We start from the raw sequence: 23,378 nt of genomic DNA on the forward strand, positions 1-23,378 counted from the left end.
TCAATTAACAAAAATGTGAATGTATCTTGTGGCAAAAAATCCTGAGAAAAATTTCATCTGTTGACTTGAAATTTTGAATGAAACAATTTCTACACGAACAAAAGTAAGTTCTATGATGGTGCACCTCCAACCATGGAATTTGGTTGAGCGCCGTTGAAATCTATTACTCAATAGGCTGACACAAATTCTCTTTTATTTGCGGGGAATGTTTTGTTTTCAGTATTCTGTTGTTGTGCTGTATCTGTGAACCCATGGAAGTCTGTTACACAACATGTAGTAACTTCCACATTTATTTTTTGGATTACACCAAAATGTTCTTTAGGGCAAATGTCATAATAGTGGTTTTGCTTTTCATCCTTATCTAATGCTGGTGTGAGAGCAATTACATTTGTTACAGTTATGTGTAATACATTAGGGAAATATTTTCTCTGAACCAGGAAGAATATCATGGTAAACAAAATAATACAAAATTTAATTATGTAGCTATAAAAGTATTTTAATTTGTAGACACTCCCTTATTTACATTAGCCAATACAACACAATCTTGTATGTAGGTCACATTTACAACTTTACATTCACAAAATTATTTCTATCATTATAAATAATAATACAATTTGGTGTATAATAAATTAAAACATGGCAATGATGTATTTCGGAATGGTCATTTCAACGCTATCTAACAATAACTATTTCATACTATATAAGCACCATGACAAAATAAATATACCTTCAAAAACTCTGTTAACAAAGTGTACTTATAAATTTCTTGTCTCACATTTTATTTACATGTTGATTAATATCAATTTAATAGTTGAGCTTTTGTCTGGCCACCAATGAAAATCAGTTGTCATCTTGACCAAAACTGGCATCTATATATTTTTGTAGAGGCAACGCTACTTCTGCCAATTGAATTATTTCCCAAAAATTCTTTAAAAAGAAAGTTTTTTATTCTTACTCTATAATGTTGTATACTGTTCTCTTTGCCACAAGTTTCATACCAACTACTTGAAAACAATTTTTTGTATGACTTTTTGGGAGGCTTGTTATGTGGGCGGGCAGCTCTTCGTAAGGAATGATAAATGTCAGATAGAAAACTATTCAGAGCTAGAGTAAAATATAAAATAACTGTAGATGAAAACACCACAAAATATTATTATGGTAATAAATTGTATGTATTTAATTTTTAACACAATGATATGCTCTAAAAGACTAAATAGGTTTGCTTCTATAAGTTATATAATATTTGTTTTAAAAAGTAAATCCACAAATAGTAAACAAAAAGAATAATAACAGGAAATAGGTTATAGTATTGTTAAATATCTGTGGCATTTAAATCGAGCTTTACAAACTTAAACATTTATCTTTACATAAACATTAAAAATCATGTACGTTATGAAATTTTCACAAATTATATTGCAAGCAATACAGATTTTTTTTAAAGTTTATTATTTCCTACCAGTAATTTTAATAATTGATATCACTGAATTGGTATATAATAAAGTGAATTAAAATTAAAATATTAGCATTAAATGTTTGTATAGAAAAAAGCAAAAAAATCTTGTTTAAAACCATTTGTTGCAGGTGTCTTGCCAGTTCTAGTGTTATCATGTCATATTAGATGTTCAAATCTGATTCAAAATGGTTACAGACAAAATGACAATAATATACAAAACCCGTGGTCTTCTAAGTTAACTAATTGGCACTTACAGTTTAACAAGTTAATAGTAACAAAAATGTAAATAAACTGTGAGAGAAACAAGTATTATGAACTAATCAAATTAAAACAATCTAAATATAAAGAATAACATAAAAACAATATATTTAAATGGTAACAAGAGAATAAACTACTTAAACATTAACAAAAAATATGCCATAACAATAAATTAGGTGCAAAACACTAGCCATTTCTGTCTTTAGGACTGCCATAATATTTTAGTGCTGTTAGCCGATCTATTCTCTTTGGTTTGCCTGTGCTAAGTAATATTCAATCTTTGACCGTGAATAGGTTGCCTCCTTGACATGTTTCACCACAGTAGCAGCATAATCATAATGATCATATAGGCATGTTCACTGTATTACTGAAGTAAACATGCCAGATGCAGCATGGCACAAAGATTTGTGTTGGACATAAGGATCATGAGGTGGTACTTGTGCAACATAGTGTGTTGGCATTGCTGGAATTTGAAGGTCAGTGGTCAGAAGGTGACCTATACTTTTTATCTGTTTAAGTTTTCCTCAGTGTTGTCAATGTTTTTTGCAATGTAACCCAGTTGTCGATTAAAAAAATTTTTTGATTGCTTTGGCTATTTTAAATTGTTTTAAACTTCTAAATGGGCTTTGTTTCAAAGGTTGTCGTATCCATGATTTTGCATAAGATTATATATTTCAAAAACCTTTTGTGCAGCTTTACTTGATGTTTTTATGCATTATTTTTAGATGTTTAGCTATGATTTATTCTGGATTTGGATAATGTTTTAAAAAGTTTTTAAAAATACTATACTTTCATTTCCAGAAAGAATTTTGAGGTGGACGCAAATCATATATTGCACAAAAATTATTAAAATGTTTGAATTTTAAGTTATAACTTTATTAGTCCATCGATCTAGTGGAATAAGAGGAATTGGGGTTTCTGGATGGGAGGGGACAACAAACTAAGGAGGGGTAGGTGAAGGGAAGAGGATATCAAGGTTTTCAACATTCACGTGAGATTTTGAGCTGGAAGAATAGGTCTACATTAAGAGTAATGTAAGAATTTTATACTACTTTTATGTCGTTTTTCGTCATTTTGGTCACAGTTTTTACCTCCATGGTGAAGATTATTAAATAGTTTTTCCTTCGTTATATCATTTCTATTGACTGTGCACAAATTTTTTGGGCATCTCGATGTTGCTTTTCCTGATTGGTTATATTTAGTTGTGTAGTCAGTAAAAACTCATCCCATAAAATAAAATTTCCAGATTCTCTTACAGCAATAAAAATATTAAATAATAAACAAAAAGCCAAAGCGTATTAAAGAAAACATTGAAACAAAACAAGTAATGTGCAAAACCATTGATACAACAGCCTTTTGAACTAAAAAGATTTTAGAAATACAAGCCTGTTTAATGTAGCCACAATGTTCAAAGATTTAAAAAATAAATAATCCGGCAACCGCAAATTTGACAACACTGGAGAAAACCCAAGACAGACACAGACACGCCACCCTATTTCCCTTAACCTTCACCCAGGAGTGCAGCGTCAACACCCTTGCATCATAAGACATGAGTACTGCCTCACTACTCCTTTGCCCGACCATCTTAGTATTGTGCTTAAAACATGTGACAGTGAAAATTACTATACGAGGTTATAGTTAATTATGCTGCCACCACATTCAAACATGTTATGGAGACAACCAAACAAACAAATACTTCAAAGGCAATAAAATATTAACATTTTAACAAGTCCGGACACCAGTAGCCTAATAGAACAATTTTACCTTTTTCCCATATTGAAGTGGGCTAAATTAAATTAAGTGAGTCAAATAACAATAAACAATGTGACATAACAATTTTTCCATTAAATTTTACTCTGTATACTGTTTATTTGTATGCGCCTTCAAAATATAAGATAATAATACAGTAAATAATATCAATGTGTATATAAGACTATAGTACGTTGTTTGTTTTATTTCATGATAGTATACATCCTTCGTTTAAAAAGGTCCTATTTATAACTATTTAAGGTCAAACTTGTTTCTATTATGGAGTTTATTGTTTTGTAAACTCTACAGTAGAAAATAAAATCACCCCCATTACTTTACTACTTGTCAATGAAATGGTGAAAAACAATACTTGCTTTGAAGATCTTTAAATATTCAAGTAGATCTTAACACTAATTACAAGACACTGTGTGATCAAAAAATATTTTAAACTGGTTTAAATCACAAAATACCCGTCCACATTGTCTTTACATAATTTTTTTTCAAAATTAAATAAAAATACATTCAATTTTCTGATAACATTCCGGTACATATCGTCAGAGTTTAAGTTTACATGTTAACTACTGGTTTTCAGTAACTAAACTCTTTATAAATATTCCACAACAAAAATAAAATAATAAAATAAAAATCAATCAAAATAAAGTAACTGGCCATTACTTTGAACATGACAATACTGATAAAACCAAATATGTAGGATTCATTGTACTCAGAAATCGAGCCCTTTGCCCAAACCGGTCCAGCGGTCTGGAACCGGAAGGAAGTATCGGTGCATGGCCGCGATAAACCGATCCCGGTACTCGTCAGGAGACACGATTGTGGGCAGTTTTCCCTGACCACCCAGCAGTCCACTCTTTTTCACCATGGTTTCCAGCCTCTTGTCCCATGTAAACGTTCTTATGTAGTCTGTAACATTTGTTACACAATTACGTGCTTATGTAGTCTGTATCATTTGTTACACAATTACGTTCTTATGTAGTCTGTAACATTTGTTACACAATTACGTTCTTATGTAGTCTGTAACATTTGTTACACAATTACGTTCTTATGTAGTCTGTAACATTTGTTACACAATTACGTTCTTATGTAGTCTGTAACATTTGTTACACAATTACGTTCTTATGTAGTCTGTAACATTTGTTAACACAATTACGTTCTTATGTAGTCTGTAACATTTGTTACACAATTACGTTCTTATGTAGTTTGTAATATTTGTTTCACAATTAATTATTACATCTGAATCACTTTATTAGATAGACCTAAAATTACATAAACAGAAAATATACATTGTGATTGTTAACCCCTTAACGGTTTTATTTTAGTACCTTAAAACTATGTTGTTTTGCTAAATTGTTTACTCTTTTTTACAGAAACAGGATTCTAGAGTGCAAAAAAGTTAATTTTTGGCGTTTTTAAAAAGATTTGTTATTTTTTATATATTGTCCACTGTCATTTTCACTATCTGTGTTTGTGTCATCATTACATAAACGAAGCCACTCGTCTATTTATGCGTTGGATATGTCCATGGTACAATAAGCACTAGAAATAAAACCATAAAATACTCCAGGTGGCATGCAACAACACGTGGTAGTTGTCTGCACTGTGCGACTACAGAGAACTAATCAAGATGCAAACACTCATGACAGAGGACCAAGGATGTGCTGACATCTAGTTTAAAATGCCAGAACTATTTGTGCGACACACGGTTGTCTTAGAAATGCATCTTTTGCAACATTACGGCAGATAAAAGAATAAAACAGGAACAATAATATAACGATGTGTAATATTACATCAGTGCCAAGCTTATAAGCAATCACCATAAACAGAATATTACGTCAAGAACCGTTAAGGGGTTAATTCTGTCTCTCCTAACTAAACAATTAACAGAAAAGGAATTTTGAGAATTGTGTCTAGATGAATGGGATCTACAAATTAAAAATTTTGAGCGATGTTCTCCATAGGGAAGGCTCTTAATTTAAAATTTTGAAAAAACAAACTTTCCTTTGTGATATATATATCCTGAAAGTAGATTACGTTTTGCTCTGTAGCCGCTAGAGGCGGCCATTTTAATGTCAAGGGGTTTCTCTGTTCAGTGGCTATCCAGCCGTGCTAGTGAGAGGTTACTGTCACTCCTTGTTGTTTTACAATAGCAGTTTAAAATATGTAACGCAATTTAAAAATCCTGCGAGTTGTGAAGTGCGGTCGGTAATACGGTTTTTGTTGGCTAAGCACAATAAACCAATTGAGATTTATTGACAACTCTGTGAATTTTATGGGAACGATGTGATTACTGAAGGTGGAGTGTGTCAGTGGTACATTAGGTTTAAAAATGGTCACATGACTAATGTCCATGATGACAAACAAAGTCCAGCTTTGTGACCGATGAAATTTTCTCTAAAGTCGAGGAGATTAAAGAAGACCGCCGATTCACAATAACAGAACTCTCACTTAATTTTCCTCAAATTTAAAAGGTTACACAAAACTGTTACGCAGAAGTTAGGTTACCATAAATTTTATGCAAGATGGGTACCGAAAATATGAACATAAACCATTAAAAAAATCGGACTCCAGAAGTCCAGATGCTTTTAATGGGTGGTGTTTCCACATCTGCCTTACAATCCAGACATTGGGCCCAGCAACTACCACCTGTTTCCAGCAATGAAGACCTGGCTTGTGATGCAGTGCTTTGATGACAATGTGGAACTGAAGGAGGATGTGACTACCTGGTTGAAGTCTCAGGTTCACCGCTATGATAAGTGCCTAAATTTGTACGTGACCATGTTTAAAAATAATATGTAAGTGCTTTAACATGTACTTCCTTAAATTTTTTGTACTTTGTCTTTTGTTTATATCAAAACGTAATGTACAACCAAGGATCACGTTGAGCCTAGAGCAAAGTGGTCTTTTAGTATATGTTTTGTAGGCTTGATTCTGAAAGGCCTCACAAAATTAAATTAATATTGGAATATGTGTTACAATTCACTAGTGGTATTAAATTATTATTGTCGTAGTGGTGCGAACCTTCCATACACTTCTTCTAATGAAAAAAGAAATGCTAGTCTCTGTGTGCTAAATTGGGGCTATTTTAGTGATTTTCAAATTGTTCATAAGAAAATTCCTGTAATGAGGTCTTAAATTTGTTTTGCCACATGATGTGACAGGCATTTCTATACACCAAAATATGTTTCACGATAAAAATGTTATACACTTCTTGAAATTTTAAGTTCTTACGAACTTATTATGAATATTCTGCTAAGAGTTGGTGATCACTGAGGGGCAACTAATCCTTTTCTCATCAAGAAGATTCTTTTGGCCACGATTTAAACGCCATTCCATCACTAATAATGTTTTGCCCTTACACAAAACAAAGCTGACAGTGAATTTCAAGTGTTTTCATGCCTTAAGTCCGAAGTAACAAATAACAGCATGTTCTTCACAGTTAGCGGAATTCCCAATCAACAGGGTCATTTGAAATATGCTTTTACACATGTAAAAACGATCGATGCTTGCCATAATTGCATCTGTGGCTTGATAACAGATGAAGCTAGACAGTGTATAACCGTGGAATGCCAAATTCAACGCTACAACGGCGGAGTTTCAAAACAGTAATTAATTAAAAAAAAAAACACCTTGTATAACAGTTACCTATAATACCGACCACCAGTTCCTTGTTGGTCTCGTCAAGCCCCACCAGCAGAGAGTAGTCCATGACAGCCTGAGTGGCCAGGAACATACAGTTGTAGTGTATAGTGTTATACAATAGTTACCTATAATGCCGACCACCAGTTCCTTGTTGGTCTCGTCAAGCCCCACCAGCAGAGAGTAGTCCATGACAGCCTGAGTGGCCAGGAACATACAGTTGTAGTGTATAGTGTTATACAATAGTTACCTATAATGCCGACCACCAGTTCCTTGTTGGTCTCGTCAAGCCCCACCAGCAGAGAGTAGTCCATGACAGCCTGAGTGGCCAGGAACATACAGTTGTAGTGTATAGTGTTATACAATAGTTACCTATAATGCCGACCACCAGTTCCTTGTTGGTCTCGTCAAGCCCCACCAGCAGAGAGTAGTCCATGACAGCCTGAGTGGCCAGGAACTGGGTGTCAGACTGAATTGCTTGCATCAGCACAGTCTTGGAGTGTGGGAGGATGTACAGAGGGTTGTCACAGGTCACTGGAAAATTATCCCATCATTCTTGTGTGTATTCAGTTATGGTAAAGTGTGTGCATGTATAGAGCCATACAAATTGTTTTCTCTATATCTTTTTTTGAAAAATTCTAATTTGTAATGGTTAAATATCTTTTTCTGTTATGTGTTGCAGTGTTTATTGAACATTAGGGAAATTTTTCTTTCCTGTAAAATATGGGTTTTATTGTCTCATTCATATACAAAACATAATTTGTAATTATACCTAATTACAGCAAAAATATATTGACCGTATCTGTCTTTTATAGGTTCAATGCAGCTCAAATTTCTGCAATTATAATGATCATTATTTCAATAACAGAGCTCTTTCCCCCTTTTTAACTTTTTTTTCTTACACTCTATAAAAAAAAGAGTCCCGTACTTGGATTCCCACAGCACAAAACAGCTTAGCACAACCATCTTTGTCTTACACAGAATACTGTATCCTTTTCCCCTGTGTCAACCTAGAGTTTTGACTATATCTGACACTTAAGTTTAAGTTATAAGTGATGTAATCAGTCACAAATATTATCGTATTAGCTAAGTTGATACATGATTTAAAGAATAAATAAAGGACAAAACCCCTTATAGATACAAACAATGGGCATTATTGCACATATACAATATAATATTCAGTGCCGGAGACCACTAGCCAAAAAGTCATGGATGCTTTAAAACACTTTTCAATAAAGTGCTTTTTTATTTATTTTTCGTAGTGTTTGTGATATAACTCCAATTTGAAAGACCAGGAAGTGTGCTAAAAAGAATTATGCCATTGCAAAAACAATTATTTTTCAAAAAAGTTGTAAAATTGGCAGGAATATTTACGATGCCCATATTTCTAAGACTGCACAAAAAATATTAATTTGTTCCAAATTAATAGAATATGTGGAATGTTTTATACAATATTTTACAAAGCACATTTTACTCACCCAATTAGTAGACTTTCTATTCTTAAGTTTAAACATCATTTGCCACAGATATACAGTTTTGTAATTACACTCTATAAAAACAAATAATAATATTCATATGTTATACTCATAATAAAAGATAACAAACATAAAACACAATATTAATCTGATTACAAACACAGCAGGTCTATGCAACAAAGACAACAGCTAACTGACTCATTGGCGGACACATGTATCCGCATGTAAGAAGACATGTAATAAGACATCATGTCTTATTCCAACCTTTTCAAAAATAATATAAAAAATAGTTTTAACACGACTTTTTTATCACCTCAACACATTTCAAATTTTAACACCCAATCAACATGGCTTTCTCACAGGAAAATCCACAACTACAGCCCTCATTAATCTGGTTGAGTTCCTACTTGACCAAACTGAAGAAGGAAACACCGCTACAGCAATACTACTGGACTACAGCAGAGCCGTTGACTGCCTGGATCATGAACATCTTCTTACAAAGCTTACTACCCTTGGAATTCAAGGCTCTTCCAAGACATGGTTCACAAGCTACCTGACTGAAAGGATACAAAAAGTTGCAATAAAATATGTACAAAAATGGAAGAACAAATATAGTAAATTCTGATGCAAAACCAATAACCCGAGGAGTCTCCCAAGGCTCTGTTTTAGGCCCAGTACTCTTCATTCTCTTCACCAACGACTTCCCACAATTCATTCAACAATACAGTGATACACTCATGTATGCTGATGACACTGTACTGCTACTTGGAAGACCCAGACCAGAACATTTGGATATAGACAGCTTTGTGGCCTTAAACATGGCAATACAGTACTGTCACAATAACGACCTGGTTGTTAACGAAACTAAGACACAGCAACTAATACTGGGACGACAAAAACAGGATGTGTCAGGACTACCCGACCTTGGAGAAATTTCTTCTTGTCGATACCTAGGAATTACTCTGGACGACAAGCTATCCTGGAGACCTCATGTGGATACTCTCTGCCATAGATTAAGCACAGGACTCTACGTAATACGAAGAATTAAGAACACCAGTGACATCGATACTGCAAAAATAGCTTAACACATTCACTGCGGGTGCCTCCGATCGGAGGCCTGGAGGCCTCTCGTCGGGGTGCGTCCGCCTCCGATCGGAGGCATTCGGCAATAGCATGTTTCAATAGTCATTGTTCCCTCAGAGGTTGTGTGAGCCAGTTGTTTCGTTGTTAGCTTGTAGGTTGACATGCGTATTGTTCTTTGTTTAGGCTGGTTGAGATAACTGATGATGCACAGTGTATATATTTAGTGTATTAGTTTCTGTTATTTGTGATCATGGAACGAGTAGAACGAAGTAGTGAAATAGACCGAATGCTATTAGACAGTGGTGACGATATTGACTATTCTAGTGAGTCAGAAGCTTCGGATAACTTGGACACCCCGATCCGCCATGACAGTGACCTCGACGAAGCCCAACAATATGCCGCGTCTGACCAGGAGGACGACACCATCAATGACATTGATCCCGGTGGATGTAGTATACGATCCACCAGTGGCAACCCCGAACTGCAGGTTTGAAAGATATACCTTTTACAAAGGAAAATAAAATACTAGTTCCATTTCCTGAAGATAATACACCTTTTGGTTGGTGGGATTATTTATTAGATGATGATTTTTTTACAAACAATAGTTGACAAAACAAATGCGTATGCTTGGGAAGTATTTTTTTCAGACAGTTTACAACTTAATTCCAGAATAAACAAGTGGTCAGACCTCACTATGGCTGAGTTAAAAATATTTATAGGTTTGGTTTTTCAACATGGGAACTGTCCGACTCAATAGGATAAATGACTATTGGAAAACTGATAAAATGTTCAATTTCCAATACGTAAGAGAACAAATGTCCAGAGATAGATTTTTTATTAATTTTTAGATGTCTCCATTTCTCAGACAATAAACAACAAACTGATGACAGACTATCAAAAATCCGGGTTCTAATAGATTATTTCAATAATAAAATGAAACAAGTTTATTACCCTGGCTGTGAACTTTCCCTAGACGAAGGTACTGTGCTATGGAGAGGCTGTCTACTTTTCAGACAGTATATTTCTGAAAAGCGTCATAAGTACGGCATCAAAGTGTACTCTTTATGTGAGCCTGATGGCCTTTGTTTAGCATTTACGGTCTATTCTGGGGAAAGGGGGAGAGCTTAGTGGCAAAGGGCATGCCGGAAAAGTTGTGATGCACCTTATGGAGGGAAAATTAGGGGTTGGCCACATTTTATATATGGACAACTATTATAACAGTTTTCCACTGGCTTCTGAGCTTCTTTTTCATAATACCTACTGCACAGGAACAATTATTGACAAATAGAAGACATCTCCCTGCAGAAGTAGTAGGAGCTAAACTGAAAAAAGGAGAAAAAATAGAGCGTTACGCAGACGGCGTAATGGTAGGAAAATGCGTGATAAACGCAACGTATTGTATATTTTCTACCAGATTCGAAAATGATTGGGCAATGTCTAATAATAAGGTATGGTGAACCACGACAAAAGCCATTGCCCATTGTGTATTACAATGCTCACATGAAAGGTGTTGATAGACATGACCAGCTAATGAGCTATTACCCTTGTGAGCACAAAAGCCTACGATGGTACAAGAAAATGTTTATTCATTTTCTACAAATGGTCATGATAAACAGTTTCAAATTGTATCTTGTAGCAAATCCCAGAAAAAAAAAACAAATTTGTATTCCTTCAGAATTGCAGTCATTGAAAGATTGCTGACAACAAATGTTGCTACACCACCACTTCGCCCCCGACAAGCTCTTACTGTCAGACATGTGCTATCAAAAAACTGAAAGAAGAGACACACAAGGAAACTAGGTTCTTGAGAAAGAGGTGCAGGCAGTGTGCAAAAGGACAAGAAAAAAAACAATGACTGTAATATATCTGTGCCTTAGTGTCCTGGAGAGCCAGGATTATGTGCCTTGGCTTCCTTCGATAAGTGGCATACCCGTGAAGAACTAAACCAGTTCATGAACATGTAGATATGTAAATAGTAATTTTGTATTTAGGTTAGTGACATTTTATTCTAAGATTACTTAAACAATAGTGAATATATATCGTGTTTCACGTGTCATTGGGGGTAAGCATCCTATAGGAGGCCTATGGATTTATGTACCATGTGCGGAACGCCTCCGATCGGAGGCACATGAAGAATAGTGCGATGTGCGGACGCCTCCGATAGGAGGCAAAAACTTAACGTCACCGGCGCCGCCATTTTGTTGCCGAGAATTATTTCCATGCTGTTTCTGGATTCTAATGACAACAAGGTATGATAATTTGTAACAAAATATTTTTAGCATAGTGCATGAGTTTTATATTATTTTTCAGCAGTGAATGTGTTAACATGCACTGTTTGAGTCTCATCTTTGCTATGGGATTGCAGTGTGGGGAGGAACCACAATGGGAAATTTGCAGCGAGTACTTGTGCAACAAAAACGAGCAGTTAGAAGCCTTAAAGGTTTGGAACCGAGAGCATCCTGCAGAGAAGCCTTCCGGGAACTCAAAATTATGACAGTAATCAACCTCTATATCCTAGAAGTAGTCTCCTACGCTTCACATCAAAATGCCAACAACAGTGAGAAGCGGAGTACAAATTCACCAGTACAATACAAGACATGCTACTAACTACTGCCTTCCAGTACACACCCACGCCTCAACGGAAAAGAAACCAAGCCACATCGGTGCAAAGATCTGGAATTCACTACCAGAAGCCCTCATGAGGATAGACCGACAGCGGTTTAGAAAAGATCTGCGAGCCTGGCTGCAAGACAACCCATTCTACTCCGTCACTTACTTCTTTGAATGGAGACCACAGACCAACCCTTAGTGTACAACATTTGATTCTTGTTGTCTTTGTATACGAAATGTATTATTATGTAAATTGACGCAACTACTGATCTTGAAGATCATGTAAATAAAGAGTTTTGACTTTGACATGATTGGTTTAAGTAGATTATTGTTTGTTTTTAACATAAAAAAATATATTGTGCAATACAAAAATTCAAAGTCAACTCCTTCAAGAAATAAATATAGATGTAGTACTTAGAAACAATGTCAGAGGGAACTGGAAAAGAACTACAAGATTAATAACATACGTCGGACTGAGTCCACCTGCCGAATGGAACAGCAATTAGTGATGAAGGAAATAGGATTTAGAAAGAACGTCCCTGTGTAGACTTCCAGAACCCACTGGTGTGTGTAAACGGCAAAATACAATTGGTATGTGTACAAAGGGAGAAAGTTTCTACTATTGAAGGATACAGGATTTTTCCGGACATTGGCCATCGTTCAGTGATATAAAAAACCAGTAACGCTATGTTTCGAGACCTGCAATCTGATCTCTTCTTCAGGTAAATAACTAACCAAACACCTAATTACAAACTAGATTAAAATAAACAAATCATACCAGAGTGTTGTGATACGCGTAAGTCAGGAATCACAACCACCATGTTGTGTGTTAACTTCTCTAACTCTTAAACATGCACTTAATAAAAAGCTTAACACATCACTAATTTTAATACAAAAGACATGTTTTTATTCTTTCATATTTAATTTTAAAATTTCTTTGGATTAAAACCTGATGACTTCCATCAAGAATACAAAGCATAAAATAAACAACACTAATTATTAAAACTGAACTACAGAATACAGGTCAGAATATGTCGTATGTAGTTAATTGGCGAATGCAGACCTATTGATGTGTTTAGTTTTTTATTAAGTGCATGTTTAAGATTTAGTGAAGTTGACACACAACATGGTGGTTGTGATTCCTGACTTATACATGTCACAACGCTCTGGTATGATTTGTTTATTTTAACCTAGTTTGTAATTACTTGTTATGTTAGTTATTTACCTGAAGAAGAGATCACATGGCAGATCTCGAAACATAGTGTTACTGATTTTTTTTTTTTGTATCACTGAACAATGACAATGTCAAATGTCCGGAAAAATCCTGTTTCATTCACAATCCTTCCATTGTCAAAAACAAATTTCAAACAAAGGATTTAGTGACGTTGAATATACTTCACCTAAAGAGCACAAAATGTTACTTAATATTTTGAGTGAAATGTAACGTTTTACAACACTTACTATTGATTAGGTTCTCATCAAGCAGCACGATCTCTCCACCTTGCTCCAGGGGATTGACCAGCCTGTTGCGAACAGAGCCCTTCAGGTCAAACTTGTGTCGGACTGACCGGTTGTAAAACAGGTTCTCCATGACCAGCAGATTGGAGCGGAACGTGGCGTTGGAGGTGGTGCTGCGGTAGATAACACGGTACACACCCACTATCTTGCCCAGCAGTGTCGGTGACCCGGCCGCCGCGCATCTGTCCATGTAGTCGAAGTATTGCGGCGCAGAGTCCATGAACGGGTGGGTCTCTGTGCGCGACATCTCCTTAAGTATAAATCTGTCATCTGCAATAATGATAACTTATTTAATTTCAATGATGATTTACCAATACAATATTTAACAGATAAAATCTCTAGTGAAAGTAATGAGAGAGATTTTAATAAAGTTATTTAACCCTAGAAGTGGCAATGCTAAACTTCCACAGTGGCAAGCTCTTTTTGCCCACTTTGCAGAGTATTTTTTAGAAATTCACCAAAAATATATTTTTTACTCTAACCTAGTCATGTTCCATACTGAATTCTTCAGAAAGAGTTGAATTTTCATATTATGACAAAATAAAATGATTTTCTTGAAACCTGAATTGGACTTATCATGTGAAAAACCAAAAAATGTTGATTAACCGAACTAAAATTGTAACTTTGACACTTTGTAAAAAATAATAAATACATAGTTACAGAAAATCCATTATATACCAAAGGTAGAGAAACAATAATTACCTACAAATACCAAAGGAAAAAAGTTTGAAAATTATAAAAAATAAATAAAATAAATGAAAAATAAAAAAATAATTTTTTTTGCAAAATAGCAAAAAAAGTTGTTTTGTTGAAACTGGTAAAAAAACAACCTAAATGCTGCAGAATCTTTGCATACTATATTTTATTTTGAAGAGAAAGAGTTTTTCTACAGATCTACCAGATCAGTTTATTACAGTAAATTATTAATTTTAGTTTTTTGTTTGTGATCAAACTTGAAAATTAAATTTGGTACCAGGAAACAGTGAATAAACAAACTAACACAAGATCGTAAAAACAATGCCAAATTTATTACAAACCAAAAAGATAGACAATTTTATAATAATAAAGAAAATATATAGCTATATGTACAAGCCAAGAGAAACTAAACAGTCACGTAGGCCTACTCAGCTAGTTTTGCCACAGACCGCGGGAGAAAACTTAGGATTATTTCAGTTAGTACCATTGATTATTTCATCGTGATGTTGATGATACTATATGAAATGTATTTGAAATCTAGTGGTGAACGCAACTGTGAAAAACTAGGCGTAAAAAATAATTATCGGTTGCCTAGCTATAAGCGGCAATGTGAAGCGACTTCTAAGACGTCGCTTGCCACGTCACGGCGGCGTAAATAGAACGTCTCAGACGTCGCTTGCCACTTAAGGATAGTTTTACAGAGTATTTATTTAAGTGGGCATCATGCACTAGAAAGCAACAATACTTTTCAAAGAAACATTATTCAATCATTACACTGATATGGAGAAATCCAAGCACCAACCAATCGCAAAGTTCGAGTTATCCCAGGAGGAGTGGCTGGTTTATACCTTCCAGTTGAACCTACACTGGGTACAGCAAAACTCGGTGTGTCACTTAAATCTAGACAACCTAATGAATGCCAATGAGCGGCACATCACTAAGCAAATGTCAACATTCTAAGGTGCACGGATAGATCAATACCCTAGGTCTAGTCTCTGCGGAAGACGACTTTTGGAGTTGGTGGGTTTCCCCAAGTGTTAAGGGCTGTTGCTAACCTAGACATGAGGGCACAAGGGCGTGCCGCCCCCTGCCTACTTTGAGTAGAGAGGCTGGTTTCCTCTTCTTCCAAGAAGACATGCCTGAGATTAATCCCCTAAATTCTCTCATGGATCTTGACAGGAAGCGGCCCTTAACCCCAACCTCACCCATCCAGAATATCCTGTCACCATGGAAGCAGTCCAAAGGTCCTTTTAGGACTAAGTGAAATTTTATAAGCTATTTGTCCTAAGAGAACAAAAAAAGAAAACCCACGTGCAAAACTCCAGTAGTTGTCCCCATTCATAAATACAGATTATACTTCTATATTTTTACAAATAGGGGAATTCCTCTTCTTGAAAAAGCTTTGCGACAAATAAACAAGCATATTACTATAGGAAAAACCAAAGAAATTTGTATGTATGAAGAAATTGCAAGTTTCACATAATACTGACACAATTTAAACTAAAATGCTATATATTTTATAAACGCATTTTGTGTGGGGCTATTTTCATGACCAACACTAAAATCATTAGCATACAATATAGCAAGTGGACAAAACTAATATATTGACTTTGGCCAGATTGAAAAAATCAAATTTGAAACATCTTAAATGAATGAGAGATAATGGAAAAAGTTTTGAACAGAAAACATTGCAAAATAGTTGTGATGTCAAGATGTATTTATTGACTTCTTTGTCCTGGACAGTTTTTCTTCCCTGTATTTTTTAGTATTTTTACTCTCAATACAGTTTATTTTCAGTAGTATCGGTCGTTAACTTGTCTTTTGATACCTCACATTTTTTTATTCAAATGTATTTTGGTCCGACAGGCTAGTCTAATTGTATATAGGTTATAATCAATTCACTCCCTGCTCATATTTATATAAATAATAAAATTACATTCTTTTGAAATTCTAAAAGAATCTAATTTTGACTTGAAAAAACTAGAAAAGAAGGTATAATAGAGAAAATGATAAAAACAACATATATAAAAACAACAACTGAAGGTGGAACATAAAAAAATATTTTAATTGTAAGCAAAAATATACAAACATTAAGTTTAGAGAGAAATTTTAAATGAAACATTATACTTTACTGTGTCTGTAAACTTGTAATGTATAATACTAATGTACAAAATAAAAACAAATTAAACAAAAAAGTTAAATTCTTAGCAAACTATTTAATTAAGCCAATAAACTGAGAGAAAAGTCATTAGAACTATACATATATTTTAAATATGCTAGTGCATCAGGGTTTGTATAAAATGGAACAGTGAGAAACTTACCTTTTGTTTTGGCAAAATTGGAAGCCAGATTTGCCACCTCGTGCAGCCCACTGCACACAGCGGCTGAGCGAGCGCACAAACGCGTCTTCACCTGCCGGGAATATGGTGGCACGGAGACGAGCAAACTCCTCCGCATAGTAGATCTTCACTATGAAGTTGGCCGTGGAGTCGGAGAATTGCACCTGAGATTGAACAATGGATATAACACTACATACACGAAGTGAAGAAAATTATGAAATCAGAAACCAGACAATGTAATGTAAATTTGTCTAAATATTCTGATGAAATATTACAACACTTGAACACTGTGATATTTTGGATTTCGTATATGAAAAGTAAAATGATACCTAAGGGAAAATATAATTTTCTCATCAAGCATCTCACTAACCTCCAAGTGGGGGGAAGGCTTGTCTTTGCTCGTCTTCGGTTTTGCGGGTTCTGAGTCTGTTTTGGTAACTTCCTCTGAGTCTGAGGGTGTACCAGCTGTCTCCCCCGGAGCTCCGCCCCCTTGACTCAGACTGCCACTGCTGCTGGTTGTTCTATAGCCATTAGTCTCGGTGTTAGTAACAAAATAAATAAATATGTTACTAGGCATACTCCGTTTATAACTGCAAAATTTAATGTGAATGTTGAATTTAGCTCCAGTTCACCTTCATCTTACGTAAAGCATACGAAATCTGATGCTGTTACAAACTAGACTCCTGAAATCTGGAGTCATGTTCGTCTGAAGGGTTCCAAAAATAGTCAGTGACGAAGAACGAAGATGCTGAAAAAGAACCCCCCACATCGTTTTCAGCATCAGAGACACCCAGACCACAAAAAGTAGTGCAATCATTGTAGTGATGATCAAAGTAGTGGTGAGTTATTCTCATTGTCTCATCAGGTGCACAATTTATTGTCAGATTTAAGATGATTCACGTAGAGAGAAAGGTGAACTGGAGCTAAATTCAACATTCACATCGAATCAGCAGCCCTTCCCGCCATAGCTGCTTTATGTGTGCAAAATTTAATTGTACAGCTATGATGTCGGTCACTTTGATGATGTTATCATGAGTAGCAGTTTGAATTTATCAGAATCATTTTCAGGTGACTTTTACCTGTGAAATAATCTGTCCTCTGTCTGATTACAGAGGGTAAATTTTACTAACCCTTTGACTGGTGGGCTTTTTTCTCAGCAAGAGTGCCCTAAAAGATGAGTTATTTTAGATTTTGTTTTTTTTTAGTCGATTTGGATTTACTGTAGAAGAGGTATTATGAACAATTATTCTTAAATTGACATGTTTGAAGTTTTTATTTTATGTATTGGTACAGAAATTATTGTTATTATACACAAAAGTTATTATATTTACAAAATATGAGTATAAAATGAAATAATGTCACATAATAAATATATAACTAATTGGTAACATAAAAGTGAAGTTACAACATGTATCCCAGAATTGCACACAAACATAAATAGAATCAGGTGATTACTTGCAACAATAACTAAGGTAGTTTTTGAAAATAACTAAATACAGCCAGAATTTATTCAGCCATGCATTTTACAATAAGCGCTACAGATTTTAAGAATAAATATATTAAACATGTGTCCTTGACCATAAATTAATACCTCAATAATACTAATCGAGTATCATACTTAAATTTTAATATTTATCATATTAGCGTTGAACTATTAACAAAAGTAATTCGCAGATTGTAATTTTAAGAATACCTGAGAAATGACAGGACGCCAGCTTTTCGAGAGTCAACACCAGGAGATGGTTCTAACGTTGCATCCTTTGACTCTATACTTCCGGACTTTTATCATGCGTTGAACTAATTAACAAAAGTGATTCGCAGACTGTAATTTTAAGAATACCTGAGAAATGACAGGACGCCAGCTTTTCGAGAGTCAACACCAGGAGACGGTTCTAACGTTGCATCCTTTGACTCCATACTTCCGGACTTTCTTTTTATCAGGGGACTGAAAAACAGGAATCAATTTTATACTTAACATAAAATGAGTACAAGTTATAATATTATAATACAATTGTATAAGTGGTGCTAATATTTTTAAATATGACTACAATAACGGGAGTTATATTGAAATTTAGCTTGTTTTACTTCTGCGTTTAGACATGTAAAGCAAATAATTTATAAATAAATAACTTACTTTTTATATCCTTACAATGAAAACAAGGTACCGGTTTATGGCACTTTTAAAAAAAATTGCAACTTTGAATTCATTCCTAAAATTTCTGGTCTGTTAAACATTTTTTTTTTTAAGTAACACTCATGTTCCATTTTTACTAAATTTGTGCTTGTATATGTCTATTAAATTCAATTTACTCATTGAAACACAAAGTGGAATGTCTTTATCATAATTAAGTAATTTTACAAAAAGTGTTTCTTTTGTAATTTTCCATTTTTGGAACTAGAATCACTTCACTGTTTTGTTCAAATTAAACATCTATTTGATATAACCACAAGTTAAAAATTGTATATCTAAAATTATGAAAAAAAGGTAAAACCTGGGCAGAGGCTGGTCACTGACAGAGATCCGCTTGGCTCGCAAGTCCTCCAGTCCTGTCCGGTAATCGTGGCAGCCTGAGAGCGTAGGAAATGATGGAACTGGGCTCTCTCTCATAGACCACTACGGGCACAGCGGCTCCGAGTGGTAAGGTGTGGTGTTTCCTGAGGGCTCATGGGGCACTGGACATATCACATTACGCATTAACGGACAGAGCAATACTACATAGCTGACACATTCTAACAGTTAAAATTTGTTAGTAAAATATCACTACATAATTAATCAAGCAGCTTACAGGCAGTTTTTCTCAATCAACTGCAACTCTAAACACATTACATTTTAAGGTAGTAAAATAGTTCCTGAAATATTTGAATACCACATATCTGGAGACCACATAATTCTGAAACCACCTGGAGACCAGGTGGCGATATTAAGATTAAATAAAAATGTGTACGCACACTAGGTATTTTTAACCTTTCGAATACATGACTAAACACTTAGGGAAAACTTCAAGTTTTATGTTCAGTAATATATGAGAGTTTACTTGCATCTCATTATTCACATAAAACTATAAGTAGAAAACATCACATAACAAACATTTCAAATCTAAAAATAATAAATGACTTAGCCTAGAAACTAACAGCTTTACACAAAACCAGTTGGGATTAAATCTCACTTATCAGAACTGATATATACGAGATTAGTTTACTAAGTATATGCAAAAATTAGACATATATTCACATTTTTTATATTTATTTGTGAACACTGTCTCCTTTTATACACTTATACACTTTGTCAGGTGCTGCTTCCAGTTTGTTGATTCTATCCAAGTGTAGAATTTATCAATATTCCACGAAATAGGCACTGATTTCAGTAGTTATATCCTGATTTGAATAAAATCTCTTCTTATCTGGCACTCATTTTAATATCAGGAAACATATGGTAATTTAAGTAATCAACTCTGGAGAATAGCAAGAAGTAGGATTTAGTTTGAAACCACATTTCAATCACTGATACGGCCACTACTGGGCCACACCTAAAAATACAAGCTCATTATATTCGGTAAATAATTCGAATAGGACTGATGGTGAAACTAACATTAGTGAGGTTATTGATGATGACTTTGATTTGACTCCAGTGGTTAACTCTGACAACTCTTCATGCATAAGCAGACGAAATTCTGTACCGTCAAACAGCTTTTTGAGGGAAATAACTATTCCAAAGAGGAAGGAAAAAGTTTCTAAGCCTGCAGAAGATCCAATTGAGTCGTGTTAATGGGCAAACAACTGTAAGGCTTCATGACAAAATACTCAGTCTCCCAACTCTAAGCAAGGCAGTTCTGTTTCCAGTCGCCAATTCCTATTCCACTGTTGTTTGGGGTAAACGTTCACTATCAGAACCAGGGACAGTTACGAAGATGAGTAAAGTTGAATCCGATCGTACAGATTTCAAAGTAGTTCAAGCCAAAAGAAAGCGTGGTGTAAATATTGGTTTCAATAAACTGCAAAACCGAAATCGCGCTGATTTTAATTACGGGACGTGCAACAAGTAATGACCAACTCAAAGTTGTCGAGAAGAGTAGGTTTCTGTTTGGTATCCAGGTTTGATGAGGATGTTGACTGTATGGCCGTGAAAAGATATATTAATGAAGGTGCTAACGGTAACTATGGAGTTACGAAACTTAAGAACAGGTACCCTGGTTATAGTTCTTTTAAAGGTTAGTGTTCCCGTTACCCTCTGGGAAAAAAGTGTATGATGCAGATTTCTGGCCAGTTGGGACTTATGTGGCTCGTTTTCGATATAATCAGAAGAATAATTCTCATAATGTTCCTAGTGTGTCTTTTTTGGAATCAAACCATGGTGTGAGTTTTGGTAACTTAGGCCTACCAAAGTTTGCAGTTAGGGTGAGTGATCCAATTCCTTCTCAATCTATATCTGGGTTCGAAATTGGATGTAAATTTTGTGCACATAAACACTCAGTCAATTAAAAATAAAGTTAACGAGTTGGATGTTTTCCTTGAGGATGTCAATTGTGACATACTTTGCATTAACGAACACTGGTGTGTGGACGATGAAATATTGCTTTAATCAACCAGCAAGGTTTTTCTACTAGCTGCTCGTTATTGTAGGCCTACTTCATTTGGCGGAGTGGCAATCTTTGTGAAAAACACTTTTTTACATTGCGTTTGAAGTTGTTGACATCCATTGCCTGTGTGAAATTAAGCAATTTGAAGTCCGCTGGTGATAGTTTTTCCTACTTTTAGACGATCTACAATTACCGCCGGTATCGAGTTTATTGATTCAATAATCAATTCAGTGGATAAGGGAGAACACGTGATTGGAGTATTTCTGGACTTGACCAGAGCATTTGACAGTGTGTCACATTGTAAATTAATAAGTACTCTTAAAATGTTGGGTGTTATGGGAAAGGAACTTGCATGGTTTAGTTCTTACCTTCAAAATAGGATGCAATACGTTGAAATAGAGCATGTTTCAAACAGTACTCGATATTGTTTTTTAAAAACAAATTTAATTCAAAACTAAGAACAGTAAAGCATCATGGAGTCCCACAAGGATCAATATTAGGTCCACTTCTTTTCTTTGTTATATAAATCAGTTGCCTTTATTGGTTGGAGAAAGCTCCTGCTGTCTGTTTTAATATGCTGATGACACAAATGTGGTTATCTCAGGAAAAAGTGTTGAAAGTGTTGAGATGTCCGCTTTTATAGGTCTATCAATGATAAAAGACTTCTTGATAAGTAAAACCCTTTTAATATTTAAACTCAAAACAAATCAAATTTTATCTCTTTTTCCACAAAACAAGCTCTAAAACAGGGTTCAACCCAACATTTTCATTGAGGAAGAACAATTTGCTAAATGCCTATAGCACAAAATTTTTAGGATTGAATTATAGATAAAAACTTAAGTTGGAATGAACATGTGGACTATGTTTTTAAATAAAATTTCCAGTGGTCTATATGCACTGAGACGATTGGCTAAGGTTTTGCAGTGTAGAATCTCTAAAATCAATTTATTATGCCTCTCATTAATTCCCACATTGCTTACGGTATAGCTATCTATGGAGCTACCACATCACATAATTTATACAAAATTCTAGTTAAACAAAAGCACGCTATTAGAAATTTAATAAAGAGATTAAAGAGGAGAGATTCAGTTAAGCATAATTTTTAGGGAACTTCCAAATATTTACTGTCTACAATCTATACATATTTGAAACTTATAAATTACGTTGTGCGTTTCTGCAATCTTGCTTTAACAGAGAGAAAACATCAATATAATACCAACGTTCAATATATCTAATGATTCTCATCACTTGGAATTTTATAAAAAGAAAAACCTCGTACATGGGGAAAAAGTTTTCCTAAATCATTTACCAATTGAGTTGAAAACTAACTACAACACAAATAATTTCAAAACTAAACTTAAAGAATATCTACTAAATAAGACCTATATATTCATTCCAAGGAATTTTTTGAAAGGGCTAATTGACTGGTTTAGCTCAACATGTTCTATATGTTATTTACGTGTATATGTGTCTGTGTATATGTATTTATGTATGTATGTGTCTGTTTATATGTATAAGATAACTATTTATACCATAACTTATAATGAATGAATGTTTTATTCTAGCAACTGTGGCATGAAATACACCTTAAAAATTATAATAGTAATCCTAGTACTAATGCTTATGTTGGTTAATATTTTATAAGTTGATGTTAGATTAATTTTTTTATTAACTAATGATTGACGCTATTCATTTGTACAATCTGTGCATTTGTTTTATGAATAAAGAATTTCTGAATCTGAATCTGAATCTGAATACTTTGCGCTTACTGACTGTGTCTGTATATCGTACAACACCTGATTCGTCAGTCGACATCTTTACAGAGAAGCTGGCTAATCTTATTGACTTTTGTAAATAAATTACAGAAATTTCAAGATGATAATTGCGGGCGATATAAACAATGGATCCAAAAAGTGACGACCCTAAAGTGCAAAACTTTGGTAAATATTCTACGATCTCTTGATTT

At 34.6% G+C, this 23,378-nt stretch overlaps 2 protein-coding genes across 4 annotated transcripts in view; both read right to left on the bottom strand.

The window, feature by feature from the left end:
- Nucleotides 1-475: 475 nt before the first annotated feature.
- Nucleotides 476-17,347, bottom strand: LOC124353616 (putative 1-phosphatidylinositol 3-phosphate 5-kinase). 3 transcript variants are annotated; one of them, XM_046803537.1, is made up of 5 exons: nucleotides 17,206-17,347; nucleotides 16,818-16,999; nucleotides 13,744-14,070; nucleotides 7,487-7,648; nucleotides 476-4,381 (listed from the first exon to the last, which is right to left on the bottom strand). In XM_046803537.1, exons 2-5 carry the CDS (start codon nucleotides 16,951-16,953, stop codon nucleotides 4,185-4,187), a joined length of 822 nt encoding a protein of 273 aa, XP_046659493.1. In that variant the 5' UTR covers nucleotides 16,954-16,999; nucleotides 17,206-17,347; the 3' UTR covers nucleotides 476-4,184. The 3 variants fall into 3 exon arrangements, 1 of the variants encoding a protein (XP_046659493.1); XR_006921612.1 differs by having other exon boundaries at nucleotides 4,250-4,381; nucleotides 7,243-7,648; XR_006921613.1 differs by having other exon boundaries at nucleotides 4,317-4,381; nucleotides 7,121-7,648.
- The window catches only part of LOC124355549 (AP-5 complex subunit zeta-1-like), an 86,063-nt gene continuing 79,771 nt past the window's right edge, over nucleotides 17,087-23,378 (bottom strand). The window contains exons 10-12 of the mRNA XM_046806713.1: nucleotides 18,676-18,780; nucleotides 17,206-17,356; nucleotides 17,087-17,095 (exon numbers count right to left, since the gene is read on the bottom strand). Of these exons, the coding sequence (XP_046662669.1) occupies nucleotides 17,087-17,095; nucleotides 17,206-17,356; nucleotides 18,676-18,780 (265 nt within the window). The remainder of the gene's footprint in view (nucleotides 17,096-17,205; nucleotides 17,357-18,675; nucleotides 18,781-23,378) is intronic.

The sequence above is a fragment of the Homalodisca vitripennis genome, chromosome 2, assembly GCF_021130785.1.
Source record: "Homalodisca vitripennis isolate AUS2020 chromosome 2, UT_GWSS_2.1, whole genome shotgun sequence".
Taxonomy (NCBI): domain Eukaryota; kingdom Metazoa; phylum Arthropoda; class Insecta; order Hemiptera; family Cicadellidae; genus Homalodisca; species Homalodisca vitripennis.